The sequence below is a fragment of the Cimex lectularius genome, unplaced genomic scaffold (assembly GCF_000648675.2).
Source record: "Cimex lectularius strain Harlan isolate CLEC.00 unplaced genomic scaffold, Clec_2.1 scaffold252, whole genome shotgun sequence".
Classification (NCBI taxonomy): domain Eukaryota; kingdom Metazoa; phylum Arthropoda; class Insecta; order Hemiptera; family Cimicidae; genus Cimex; species Cimex lectularius.
Genome location: NW_019392777.1, coordinates 289,961 through 304,324, shown reverse-complemented (window position 1 = coordinate 304,324; position 14,364 = coordinate 289,961). Strand labels below are relative to the sequence as shown.

The 14,364-nt window shown below is 34.6% G+C and overlaps 1 protein-coding gene across 23 annotated transcripts in view; it reads right to left on the bottom strand.

Annotated features, from left to right (window-relative positions):
* Positions 1-272: 272 nt before the first annotated feature.
* The window catches only part of LOC106670817 (coiled-coil domain-containing protein CG32809), an 80,956-nt gene continuing 66,864 nt past the window's right edge, over positions 273-14,364 (bottom strand). For 11 of the 23 annotated variants that reach the window (XM_014401428.2, XM_024227687.1, XM_024227688.1 and 8 more), the window contains 11 exons: positions 13,744-13,794; positions 13,373-13,420; positions 13,167-13,256; positions 12,302-12,364; positions 12,117-12,200; positions 11,767-12,046; positions 11,603-11,710; positions 11,229-11,327; positions 11,088-11,171; positions 10,937-11,027; positions 273-2,250 (listed from right to left, as the gene is read on the bottom strand). In XM_014401428.2, the coding sequence (XP_014256914.1) occupies positions 1,705-2,250; positions 10,937-11,027; positions 11,088-11,171; positions 11,229-11,327; positions 11,603-11,710; positions 11,767-12,046; positions 12,117-12,200; positions 12,302-12,364; positions 13,167-13,256; positions 13,373-13,420; positions 13,744-13,794 (1,544 nt within the window). In that variant the 3' untranslated portion in view covers positions 273-1,704. Of the gene's footprint in view, positions 2,251-2,270; positions 2,294-3,520; positions 3,686-4,413; positions 4,484-7,788; positions 7,861-10,936; positions 11,028-11,087; positions 11,172-11,228; positions 11,328-11,602; positions 11,711-11,766; positions 12,047-12,116; positions 12,201-12,301; positions 12,365-13,166; positions 13,257-13,372; positions 13,421-13,743; positions 13,795-14,364 lie in introns of those variants that run through there. The other 12 variants (XM_024227694.1, XM_024227699.1, XR_002910446.1 and 9 more) reach the window with 11 other exon arrangements.

Genomic DNA, 14,364 nt, shown 5'->3' with positions numbered 1-14,364 from the left:
TTAGTTCTAACAACCCTGCAGGTCGTTTTATACGGAAACAAATTATTATTATTATGTTTTTGTTCTTTGCCTTTATTTTAAAAATTACAGGCTTTACTAGCTTAATTCTTCTTTAAATAGGTCCAATTCTTTGATTTACATTGAAAAAGACATCAAATGTCAAAGTTGTTTAAAAACAAAAACCAACACAAAAATCTTTTTACAATTGTAGGCATTTCTGGTCATACAAAATATGAAATGGTTTGGAACACACGGAAATAAAAAAATAAATAACAGGTTGAATTGCTTGCTTATATTCTCTTTATTTTCCATTCAGTATCCATACAATATCGTTAATCATAAATTCACCATGTCAATTTTTATTTTATATATAGTTACATATGCATTTTTTAAGTATTACGATAAACCCATTACAATAGTAGTTACAATTTATATCTTGTATAAATAATATAGATAAGTTATAATAATATATATTTATTTCGTTTTTCTCTTTTGTTTATTTCATAGTACTCTCTTTCAGGCTTTGCAAAGATAATGAGTCAGTGTTAATTGAACACAAACTAAAAAACTAATACAGCTAATTTTAAAAAACCCACACAATTGATGTCATTATTGCAGCGTAAACTAGGTTGATTATTATTAGACATTTTTTTAGTTTTGGTTTTTTTTTATAAATCTATAAATCAAAGTCAATTGAACGACCTAGTTGCGTTTGGCCCTCTGAATTCGCTGCACTTCCGAGACTAATTCAAGCGCTAAATATAAATAATACAATTAAAAAAAAAAGTGTAAACACCACTGCGTGTATACTTACATATATATAATTTGTTTCTCTGTTATATACACATATGTATATATATTTGCCTTACAATTATCATCCCTTATAAATTACTTTATTATTATAGTAAATATCCCTTAATATAACAGTGTACATGATAGCTAAACATGGCCACTTCAGGGATTCAATTTTTTTTTAAATTATTCCAGACGTGCATTAAGCAATAAGGACGAAAGCTCATGTCGGGCAGACGTTAGGTATGTGTTGAACGTGAAATTACCCCCCATGCAAAATGATTAAAAATTCAACAAGGAGGTCAGAACAGAAACAACCAATGTACCAGGAGCACACTGCAATTAGCTAAATGATAGGAGGCAGTTCCACATCAAAAAAAGCTCCTGATCCTTCATATTTAAGAAGTATAAGGAAAGTGCTAATAGAAAAGGAAAGACTAGTTCTATGAAAAATTATACCATGTGGTTCACTGTACTTATACAAATGGAAAATCAGTTCGTTTTGAATTCGTCGTATCCAGTTGTGGTGGGTAGAGGGTAATTCCCTGCAAATAACCATTGTGTTACCGCCCGTCCATCGAAACATGGAACGCCCTATTGTTGTCATAATATAATAAATTTTAATAAGTCAAGAGTAGAAAGAAATTTCTGCTAATTTTTATTTCTCAGTTTAATAAATAATTGACAGGGGCTGAGAAGACTTACTCTTTAAAATTAATTACTTTTGCTTATAATATATATACATACATACATACAGTACTATTCATGTATGTATACATAAACTATATATATAGTTTAACGGATTGTATGGGTTCAAACTTTCGAGTTTGAGGGTGGGTTGGGTGAATATGTTAATTGTGTAATTAATTTTTTCTTTAAAAGTAGCTAGTAGACTATTTGAGCAAATATAAGTCAAAGTATGTCCGTTTCGTATATTTTTGAGGTCGTCGTCGTGTTGGTGGTGAGGCTTCCAGACGAGGTAGTGGCCGCCAGATGCGAAAGGGAGCCAGTCGGGGCGAGTGTGAGGCCCATTTTCCCGAGGAGGTTGCTCTCTGAGCCGGTCTTCTTGAGCTGTAGGAGGTCTGGGGGCGGGGCCCGCTGGAGCGACTGGAGCCGCGTGTACTGCTCCTGGAGGGCACGCTGCTTCCGGAGGAGCTCCTGATGTTTCTGCTCTAGCAGTTGCTGACGCGAGACGGGCACGACGCTCTCGGTCGATGAGCTCTCGGACGGCGACTTGGAAGAGGTGCGCGGCGGTGGAGCCGGAGGCAGGGCCTTCTGGTCGGACGGGTAGGAGTGAAGCCGCCTCAGGGAGCCGGTACCCGGCTGCGGTGCTGTGCCCCCTTTCGAAAATGACTGCAGCTCGTCTAGCAGAGCGTCGAGTGGGTTCTCCGGACGAGATGCTGGCCCTCCGCTGCTCTCTCCGCAGAACTGCTCCTCCTCCTCTCCTCCGCAGGTCTCCTGTCCACAGCCGACAACTCATACAATCTGATCAAATCATTTCCTTCAAAGCAGAACGCATTACACTATGATATGACTTAATATAAAATGCGTTCTACTTTTTGAATATATTTATAATTAGACAAGCCGAAAAATTGTCTGCTGCATTCACATGTTATAACCACAAGATATTAAACGTTTGCAAACCATACGCTTATCGTTATTATTACAAATCGCGAAAGCTCCTGATCTTGATATTTACGAGATAGGAGGCATATAAGGCGTAAGGGAAACAGCTTATAACATGTGGTAAACTGGAGCTCAATGAAATAAAACAAAGAAAGAAGTAAGAGAACAAGAAGTATACAGAGCTGATGATTGTAAAACATCTTGGGCTGATCAGGAGCATAATTTTGGAAACAAGAGTAGAGAACAGGAACTGGGTATGTGAAGCATAAGTCCATTTAACAGGACATGCAGTAAACCGGAGTAGCAATATGTAAACAGAGCCGGTACTTTTAAAAGATCTTGGACCGACCAGGATTGTAAGTAGTAGGAAACCTAGACAAAAAGAGCTTGATATTTGTAAGGACATATTTAAGTTTAATTTAATCCAACAAGGTGTTAGAGAGCTTGTAAACTCAAAAGTGAGGTTCAAAGGACAAGTAGATAACTAGGGCTTTATGGATGCGAGAAATCTTCGGCCTATCAGGAGCATAGTATTAAAAACAGGAGTAGAGAACAGGAGCTTGGTATATAAGCCAGGAGTACTTTAGGGGATATACAGGAGCTTCATGATTGTATATCTGTCGATCAGAAGCATAAATATTAGAAACCTCCAATGCTGGTAAGTTTTATGCCAGGTCATCAGGAGTTCGATATCCCTCAGATGAACTGAGGCTAAAAGGTGCTTGGTAGCTTACTTTTATCAGGCTACTTGCCAGCAGGAGCTCTTCTATGAGAATGCCAGACCGCAGGTGTTAAAACACTTTTTATCAGGATGTGTCACCGGAGCTAGATGCCCATGGACTCAATCTTTTTAAACAAGAGCTCAATCATGTTCTCAATGTTTCAGGGCCGAAGAATGCAGCGGACAACCATTCCAGCGTTATATTAGCGTTAAATTACAATTTACAACGTGCATTTGCATGCCTATTAATATACAATTATCAAATTAATTAAAAGTCAAATCAATAGAAATTAAAATTAAGTGTAAAAACAAAAAATTGTTAAACAAAATTATACACAAATTAATTACAGAAACGTCAAAATAAAATAAAATTCAACTCACTAATAAAATGCAGGTCGGGATGCAAGTATTTTATGATTTTTTTTGTTTGTTTTTTTGGGGTGCAGTTGCAAGAGGTTTTTTTTGCAATTTGTGTTTTTCTAGTGCTATATTACGGTTTTTTAATTAATTTTTTTAGTCCTCAGTGCTGGCGCCGACTTGGACGAACTAAACAAGGCACAAACACATGCACAAACTGTTAAAAAAATTTAAATACTTAAAATAAAATTTAAAAAAAAATTAAAAATAAATAAATAAGAAATTATTAGAGTACACAGCTTATATCAGAATGAAACAGTGGAGCAGGGCGAGACCGTATGGGCCCCGTTTTCCGCCTCCAGTCTCGACCTGGCCACTGTAAATTTCGAGAAAGGAGTGTTTTTTTTCTCCATGCAGTCATGCTCCACAATCAGTCTCAATGGATTTTCAAAGGCAGTGATGGGGTATGTGTATGTATGTGTGTGTGTTTTCATGTGTGATTGAGAGAGATATGATAGATAGATAGATAGAGAGAGAGAGAGAGATAAAGAGAAAGAGAGAGTGACAGAAAGAAAGAAAGAGAGAGAGAGAGAGAGAGAGAGAGAGAGAAAATTAGACCAACATAAAATGTTTATTTATTGTATAGATAATATGTTTGTTTTATTTTTTCAATCAGGAGCCCTTTTAGTTTAAAAAGAAAACAGTCCTGTCAACATTCAACATTGGTGGGCGGGATGTTTGGCCAGATGGGTGGAAGGGTTGGTGAGATGAAATGAGATTATTCTTGCCTCTTTTGTTTTCGTTTAAAGAATCTCTCGTTCATTTTACCATGCTGTTTATTAAACATACGATCTTTTTCTGTCTGTAATTTTATTTTTTAATAATTGAATTGTTTTGGTTTTAAAAAATCTACTTACTGCAGGGCTAAGCTTTCAGCCAAATCCAGCCCCGGAGCCACAGGAACTAAGCTCAAACGGACACTGATTGCTGTATTTGTCAAATTACGATCAGTTTTTGTCTTTGTCTTCTTTTCTTTCTTTTTTTTTTTTAAAGAAAATCCTTTCGATATGCTGAAAATCCCTTTTTTTACTCTTAAAAACTTTTAAGAAGTTTTCTTAAAAACTTTAATATCGAAAGGGTCTTCTTGCTTGTATTTTTGTTTTAATTTTAATTTGATTCTATGAAATACACACAAATTTTTTTTAAAAAGAATATTAAAAAAAAAAGGGTTGGAAGAAAATCTGTGTGAGGGCTAGGGAGCACAACAAATCAAAATGAGGGAAAAAAGGAAAAAAGAAAATGGGTAAAAGGGACTCACACCCATCACAACTGACACCATTCATCTATTGAAAAAATAATTATAAATAACAATAAACCCTTTAGGCAAATGCTAGATCCATGCAAGATTCTGACTTTTTATATTTTTTTAAAGAAAAGATGGGTCACTGTAAAACAGTATTAGATTGGAGAGAAAAAAAAAACATCCGTGCTTAAAAAAAGTCAAGAACAACAGTTGCCAAATCCCTGACTAAGTTTATTTGCCTTTGTTTTTCATTTAAAAATCAGGAACAAATGGTGTCAGACGTGGATGGGGGGAAAATTTAAAAACATCAGCCAGTTAAATCAAAAATTGAGTTGTACAAACAGAACGCAAATGCAGTTTTCCCAAATCGGGACAAATAAAGTTAGTCAAGGGATCATCATCACCGCACCTAGTAATGCGTTAGTGGAGGGAAGAGAGCTCGAGCATGACAATCATGCACGGACGAACTGGGGAGCTATGGGCCAGGCAAGTGCTTGGATGGGGCGTTATTTTTTTTTATATATTTTTTTTTTAAATGACCTAACCTTCCCTTCCCTGTAGCTTAAAAGCATTCTCTCTGAAGTATTAGTTTTAAACATTAAAAAAAAAGTATTTAAAAGAAAAGAAGTACAGAATTATCTTGATTTATTTCATTAACAAAACAACACCTTGAATAATGCATTGGGGAAGGCTTCACGATATAGTACCCGACTCCGTACCTTCTGCGCTAGACACCAAATTGCAACTAAATCACAAACTGATACGACACAGATGCCATTGAATTCTTTACAAAATGTTATCCTAAAGGTACTAATTGGGTTTTTGGGTGCACCACAGATAAACAATCGAATTCTTCATGCAGTGTTTCCATTATTGTGTATCACACTGTGCCATGATCTCTGACACTAAAGCACACTAAAAGACACAGATATGTTGACACTTGGGTCAGATTATCCTTACCCTCCCGGTTGTGACGGAGCGTGAGAGCCCATGAGGGTAGAAGAAATAGAACGGTGATGGCATATATCAAAAAATGTGAGGTGGTCACAACCCTCATCAAACCCCGTGATGGTGGAAGAAAAAAACAGTCACATCACATATCAAAAAATTATGGGGTAGTCACAACCCTTGTCAAACCCATGATGGTGGAAGAAGGAGAACAGTGATATCACAGATTAAAAAAAGGGTAGTCACACGCTAGTGAAACCCATAGTGGTGGAAGAAAGAGAACAGTGACATCACATATAAAAAAAGGGAAAAAGGGAGATAGTTACAACCCTTTTCAAACCCACAGTGGTAGAAGAAAAGAACAGTGACGTCACATATCAAAGAAATTGGGGGTAGTCATGACCTTTGTCTATCCCCGTGGGCTAGAAGGTAAAAACCATGCTATTTAAAATGATCCATCAGTCTCTCACACCGCACCATCAGACTTGATGCCAGAAATGTGGTGGGGGTATTTGGGAGGAAGACTGGGGGTAAGGATGGTCTGTCCCAAATATCAACATATCTACTAAATCATAAATGTATTTAGTAGTAATAATTGACTATATTAATTATTTTAATTAATTATACTCTAAGGTCTTAGTTGAGATAAAAAAGTTAGTGCCATGAGCAAGATCTGAACCCAGCCGACGGTCAGATAAAAAGTATAATTAATTAAAATATCTACTAAAGTACACCAATTTGTCACTAATTGTAGCATTTTAATTGCATTTTTTAAATATTTTTTTTGTCACTTCTTCAAAGTGCCACCTTTGCACACTTGGCAGGCATCGGTGGGAATCAGAGAATTGCTGAATGTGGTACCACCAAAACCCACACAATAGTAGACAAGTGTGACATCGTTTTCGGGTATCGTTTTGTAAGCAGAAAAATCAGAAATTTCCTGATTTCTTAACGCAACAGGTTCCAAACTTGGACTCATTACTGATCTGAACCTTCCACTACAATTGAGATTAAAACAAAAAATATCTTTGAAAATAAATTTTAAAAAAAGAATATATAAATTCTTTTTTGTTTGTAAATTGTAACTATCAATCTCTTTGGTTAGGGAGTGGGAGAATTGTAATTTTTTAAATTTTAAAACTCTAGTGGTGATCTCCCCCTCCCGTTATGCTTTTATTAAAAAATTAAATAAAACTAAAAAAATCATACGCTTATCTAAATCATGCTGAATCTGAGAGCGATTTTTTTAAAAATTTTTCCAACTATTTGGGGGTGTGTGAATTGGTGCCAAGTGTCACAAGGTTTCAAAAAGATTAAATAAATAATTAAAAAATCTGGTGCTTAATGGTCGTGACGAAATTGTAAAGAATAAATAAATTAAATATATATCTGCTACTTTATTTTATTTATATATATATTAGGAGTGGGAACTAGCTCATATTTATTGATGCCCTTCCAAAAAAAATTCAACAAACAAACAAACAAACAAAAAACACTTAAAGGACATTAAAAAATATATATGCACATTTAATGTAACAAACTTTCTATCCATTTTTTCTTTCATTTCTTCTTCATTTAGTAAATAGCTTTCCATTTTTTAAAGCGCAAACTCTCAAAAAACGCAACAAAAAACATTGGGTGGGAGCAAAGAGAACAAAAAATAAATAAATAAATAAAAATTAAAAAAATAATATTTAAATTAATTACTTGTTTAATTTTTTCCTGGGGGGAAGAGGTAAAAAATAAATGAAATAAAAATACATCTATGCTGAATGCGTTTTTTTCCATACCCATATAAACTTCAAAAAATGCACGAGCGAACAGAAAAAAGAATTTTTTAAAAATTAATTTAAAAAATAAAGAAAAGGAAAACGCTGGCTCACTCTTGTCAAAAAAACAAAACATTGATAGAAAGCATAATAATAATAATAATTGTAGTAAATATGCATTTTTTAAGTATCAATTTTCTGTAACAAGAGCAATCCAGCAAAAAATATAAATAAATAAATAAACAAAAATAATGAAAAAACGAGAGAAAAGGAAAAGTTGATTATTGAGATTACTCGTGAGTGTTGACAGCGTCCCTGAAGTTCGAGCTCCATTTCCAACCGAACTGTGTGTTGTTGGCAATAACAATAACAAAAGTCTAAGAACTCTTTTATAGTTTTCTTTCTTTAAAGAAATTAAAAACTTTGAAAATAAAATTGTGGGGATTCCTTTCACAGGCATGGATGGAAATTATGTGGTCGTGAGAAGAGGGATGTGTCAACAATGCTTGTTGTGTGTGTAAAAAAATAAGTCTTAGTCTTAGTGTAAATAAAATAGTGAAAAGCTTTGGCCATGGAAAATAAGACAATGTCAGATGATGTAAATGTACACTTACTGAGCATGATTTCAATGTCAAAAATTATGGAGGAAGACCATATTTTGACAGAAGTTCAGATTTTACTTATACAAGGCCTAAAACTTTAATTTTAGCTCAAAAGATGTCAAACTATAAGACCGCTCGAATTTTTTTCTTTAACAGGAGTCAAAATCTCATTAGTTTATAGTAACTGCGCTTAAACTTTAAAACAAAAGGAACTCCAACCCATTTTAGATAAAAGCTAAAAATTACAACCTCAAACTTTACCAAAATAGAAGCTCAACATAAATTGAAGGGCAAAGATCGATTGTTAAAAACTAGCTCAAACTAACTAGAAGTACTTGAATTTTTCTTGAACCACAGTTTAAAAAATCATGAGCTCAGAATGTAACTGTAGAAGAATTTAAGATATAAAATAGGTGTTTTTTAGGGAGAAAAATGATCCTTATTAGGCAGACGCTTGGAATGGAGTTATAAAAGATCTTAAATTTTACTAAAATCATGAAGATACCAAACTATAATTACTCAAACATACCACAATACAAGCTCTAAATTCTTAAAAAAGCTCATATCTTTACAAAAATAGAGGTTCAACATCCATTAAAAGGCAAAGATCAGGATTTGTTCAAAGAATTCAACACATGTATTTATTTTTTTCATGGCCAAAATAGTGTTTTGAATATTTTGAAAAATTGGAAAAAGATAGCTTTGTAAAAAAAATGAACTTTTTGATAAAAAAAAAAAAGATCGTCTCTCCTGAAATTTAGAGGTTAGAGGTATAGAATTGTTTTGTTTATTTTTTTTCCACTTCTACAATTCTCTCACACACAGCCACACACTCATTTCTCAAAATTATAATTAAAATAAATAAATAAACCTTTTTTATTTATTAGGTGATACCTTTGAAAATTGCACAAATTCCCAGCAGGCTGAATTTATAAATTTATAAATCAACAAAAGAAGAAAAATCCAAAACAAGGACTTGTGCAATTTTCAACCAAAAGTAAATAAATAAAAATAAATATAATAAAAGAAAAAGAAAAGAAATAGGATAAAAAAGAAATAGATATAGTTTCGGGAGGAATAGGTTAATTACAAAGAAAAAACAAAACAAAAGTGAGGCCAATGCTTTTTGTCAAATTCTACAGGATAAATTTGAAAAAAATTCCAATTTTAATCAAAAAAATGGCACAGCGGTACACCCCGTGCAGGGTTTACCACTGGCCTTGCTGAAACAGAACATGTTAAAAAAATATGTTTAAATTTTTTTTTTTACAAGGTGTGATCAATAAATTTGGCTCTGATTTGTGAATACATTAAGCAACATATGTATCTGAGGTGGGTATCATGACTAATACCAGTGGGACATTGCAGCTTTAATACTGGAATGTGCTAACAGGATGCTCTCAGGTGCTCAGATCATTAAAGCAACAATAATTTTTATGATTTGGCAGTACAATTATGAAAAAAAATCCAAAATAAATAGCATGAATTTTACATGAACGATGCCAAAAATGTTCCTAAAAATAATGAATAAATAGCTGAACCTTCTGATTAGCTTAGTAAATGAAAAACCTACTTAAAAATGTGTAGAGATTAGTGACCGTTAATCGATAGTTATTCAGATATCGTGAGATGCGGTCAGGTGTGATGTAGGTTTCAGAAAAACATTTTCTTTATCGTGCCAACGTTTCGATCTTTTATTGAGATCATCTTCAGGGCCTGGGATTTACAAACAATGTTTACATTTAACAAATACATTTAGGATGTGGATAAGTGAATTTATACAATGCAAAATATATTTTATATTCAAACAAAGTATTTCTACTCACTCAAAGTGTTTGTCTTCTGTGTAATTGTGCCATCCTTGTGTGTCGTCCTCTCTCAACACGACACACAAGGATGGCACAATTACACAGAAGACAAACACTTTGAGTGAGTAGAAATACTTTGTTTGAATATAAAATATATTTTGCATTGTATAAATTCACTTATCCACATCCTAAATGTATTTGTTAAATGTAAACATTGTTTGTAAATCCCAGGCCCTGAAGATGATCTCAATAAAAGATCGAAACGTTGGTACGATAAAGAAAATGTTTTTCTGAAACCTACATCACACCCGACCGCATCTCACGATATCTGAATAACTACTTAAAAATATTGGTACAGGAGACCAACCGTGATTACTTTTCTAAGAGAAGCCCAACCAAGGAGCTCCGACCCTCAACAGGATGGCCCAGATATTACAACCGCGTGTAGCTAAAACATATTTTAAACAGGAACACAGGTGTAAATATTATGCCACAAGTTGTATCAATGTAAGCGCAATCAATAAAAAGTAACAAGAGTTCAAACAATTTTTCAGTAATAATAGCTTGGCAAATGATTGGGACAGGAGCTTGCGTTTTTAATATGTTAAAACTTTTAAAAACGTTAAAAACACTGAAGAACTGACTAGTACAATTAATCATCTACGAAAATTAATTAAAGTATCAGGATGATCAATCCCATTAGGAGTTCAAATGAGTCGAGAGCAAAGAACCGTCTGACTGATTGACACAAAGAGCTTGTATGTCAGTCCAGTATAAAATTAATCATGGTGTTAAACCAGTTGCAGATATAAACATGAAATATAGAGACATTTTACAAAATATACGCAGAAATGTACAACTGTTCAGTATTATTTGCAAGAATTGCTGAGTCAAATTTTTTTGATCACACCTCAAATCAAAATATTTTGCATAATGGCACAAAGGTCATTTATTTCTATAATTTTAAGGCAGTTTACGATTTTTTTGTGAGGTTCAGACATGATACATACCTTGCCGGAGGTAGGTGTCACAGGGGGCATTTCATCCGGGGGCGGTGACAGGCGGGTGTCCGGCAGGCGCTGTTCTTGTACTGATGCCAGCCTGCCAGATAAAATGAGGGTGAAATGACAAAACAACAAAATTCTCATAAATTTATCTAACCTTTTGAGTGTGACAAGAGTTCCTGTCAGTTTCTTGCAACGCCTCAGAGCACTCTCCAGCCTTTCAGGTTCCTCCTTCAAGAACCTTAAAAAAAAATCCAAATTTTTCACTTTGTCAACAAACACCAAAGGTTCAACTCACTTCTCCTCAGAGACGACCTTCTCCATCTCTTGGGATATCAAGCTCTTAATGGCGTCTTGCAAGCTTGGGAATCTCAGCTTCAGTTCAGCAACAGTTTTGCTACAATTTGAAATAAAAACGTCTTTTTGATTGATTAAATTTGATAGATTTAGTCAAGTTTGTGAAAGGGCAGGTTTGATATTAGGGATGTCTTGCACATTTGCCCTCAATTCACAATTCTATTTTGTTATAGAATGATTTTAACAAACTGGCACTGGGTCAAAAAGTGTAAGAGACTTCGTAAAATAAATTTTTAAAATACATTGCAACGAAACAGACTAGGATTTTAATTATCAAAAATTAGAATAAGCCTGAAGGATTTTCATTGTTTTTACCTTGATTTACTAAGTACCAATGCCATAGCTTCGACATCTGACATGTTGACCCTTGTCTTCCTGTTTATGACATTGCCGCGCAGCTCTTCGACGGTGCCTTCAAGCTCACTACGCAGGATCAAATTTTAATTTAGTTTTATTTTATTTTGAAACATTGTTCTTACGTCAAATCCGATTCGAGCCTGATCATCTGCTGCCTGTAGAGGTCTCCTTCCCTGTTGACCCTGAGGCGGGTCTCATCACCAGCTGGAGACCATAGTCCTTCACCGCCTGCAGACACCAGGACAGAGCGGATCTTGAGGAAAGCGTCACGGATCGTCTCACGGACTGTGTGGGCCTGGGTTTGCGACATACGACGTAGATTGCGCACCTCTTGGCGCAGATCCTTCGCCTTACGCTGCAGTCCACGAAGATGGTTGTACATTTCTGCTGTCAGCTGTAGGTCTATTTGAAATTAAATATTGTTGTATTGTTTTATTTATTTATACATATTTTTATGCGTTGTTTAAACCACCTCTGTAAACATTCCGACTCTCATACTGGCCGGGCGAGAGGGAAACAGGCTTTGGTGGTGGCGTGGGTTTGTGCCGGTCTCGGTCTTGAAAAACAAAACCAAAACAAAAATTAAAACACTTAAAAATATACAAACTTCAACAACACTTTCTCCCTAGTTTCTGTCGGACAAGCTTTTCTACTCACCTTGCGACGACATCCTTGGCAACGTTGATGACTTAATCGCGGGCTTTGTCGGCTTTGTATCGGCTTTGATTTTTTTAAATAGAAATTCATGTTAGTCAGTAGCAATCCGAGCCCCAGAAGGAAAATAGAAACAAATAGACAAGAATGTTAGTACATAAAAAAAAACTTTTTACAAAATATTAAAATTTCATTTATAAGCGTTGAGGTTTTGAAAAGGTGGCGACCAGGATTTAGATTTTGTTTTACACACAAGAAAAAATATTATATAAGTAAGTAAATAATCAATTAACAGTACGGATAAAAAAGAGCTTTAACAATAAAACAAAAGAAAAGACAACTGTAGCAGATACTCTACAAAGATTAAATCAACCACAGTAACCAAAGCTAAACAACAATTATTTTAAGGCTAAAGCTTAATCAACTTAAAGTGAAAAAAAGTAAATAAAAAATTAAGGTACTGAATCAGTATTTTGACAAAAGTGATATTTGAAGCAGAATCTCAAAGGAATTCATTAATAGATCAGCAAATAAAAAATATGAACAAGAGCTCAAATTGTATGATCCCATATAGGGGCTCAACAAATAAGAAGTAGCAGGAGCTCAAAAAATGTGATTCCACATAGGAGCTCAACCAATAAAAAGAAACAGGAGCATAAACAAATATAGTAATAGGAGTTCCACCAGTAAGATATCCAAACAGGAGCTCAAACAATACGACTGTATGTAAAAACTCAACCAATGACTTGAAGTAACAGGAGCACGAATAAAAACCGGCTTTCTTCTATATTCTGCACCACCACCATTGAAAAACCCAACACCTTTTCGAAAAATGTTTAAATAATTTGTTAACATTTATAGTGCTCACCTGAATGCTGAGGTGAGTGCTGTTTTGGTGAATTCATGTCGGGTGGTTCGTCTGAGAAGGAGACGGATTTTTCGAACGAGACCGATTTGTCTTCACCGGCAAAATGAGAAGACAAAGATGTCATAAAAAAAGAAGAAAAAAAGAACATTAATAATTTCCATATGTAGATCCTTTTTGTTTGTTTTTTTTGTTCTTTTTTTAATTACCTCTTCCCAATTTCGGAGGCTTCGTGTCACTCCTTAGATACGTATCATCTTATTTGTGTGCATGTTTTTGTTTGTTTGTTTTGCATGTGAGCGAGTTTGTGGAAGAGCCAGCCATGAGTGTTACGTGTTTGGCAAAAACAAAAGGGAAGAAGCACAAGAGGAAAAGAAGAAAAAACACGTGTTAGTACTTGTGTAGACATAGCCAGGGTTATAAGTTATATATTGTAAACTGGTCAAATTTTAATGCCGTCTAATTTTTTTATATATCTCTGGAAATAACTAATTATTTTTAGTACTAGTTCCTTTCTTGCAAGAGAAAAAAAAATTGGACAGACTGAAATTTCGACCTGGCCAAAATAAGCAGCTCTTACCTGGTAACGATGCTGAACTTGAGCTAGATTGTTTGTCATATTCATCCGTAACTTTTGATTTTAATATTTTTTATTATTATATTGGTGCAGTTTTTTGTTAGGCAGCGGGATGTGAGTACACGCAGGGCAAAAACAGGAAACAGACAAAGTTTTTTGTTAGTCACAATGTGCATTTTTCCGTTATAGTAAATTGTTTAGATTTTGTAAGTAGGTGCAGCCCTATTATATGTATGTACAATATGGGATAGCACCAAAAGGTAAAATTTATTCACAAGGCAAGCTCCTAATACAATTTGTTCAATGGGAGTTTGAGTGAATTCTATGATGAAATAGCAGGAGCTAAAATCATTAAATTACCTAGCGAAGTTTGCAATAAACTGAGAATATGCTTTGAGCTCCTATCGATTTGTACCAAAACAAACGCATACTAGGAGTTTAACTAGTAAAAATGAAAGTATCGAACTCCTGGTACTTCCTGGCAATCACTTATTGAAAAGGGCTATGAGCTTAACAGGTTAAAATGAACACTTTGAACTCCTGATACTTCCTTATAGACTCATGTCAAACCCTACCAGGAGCGTAACCATAAAAAAATGTGTCGAGTTCATAACAGATTGCAAT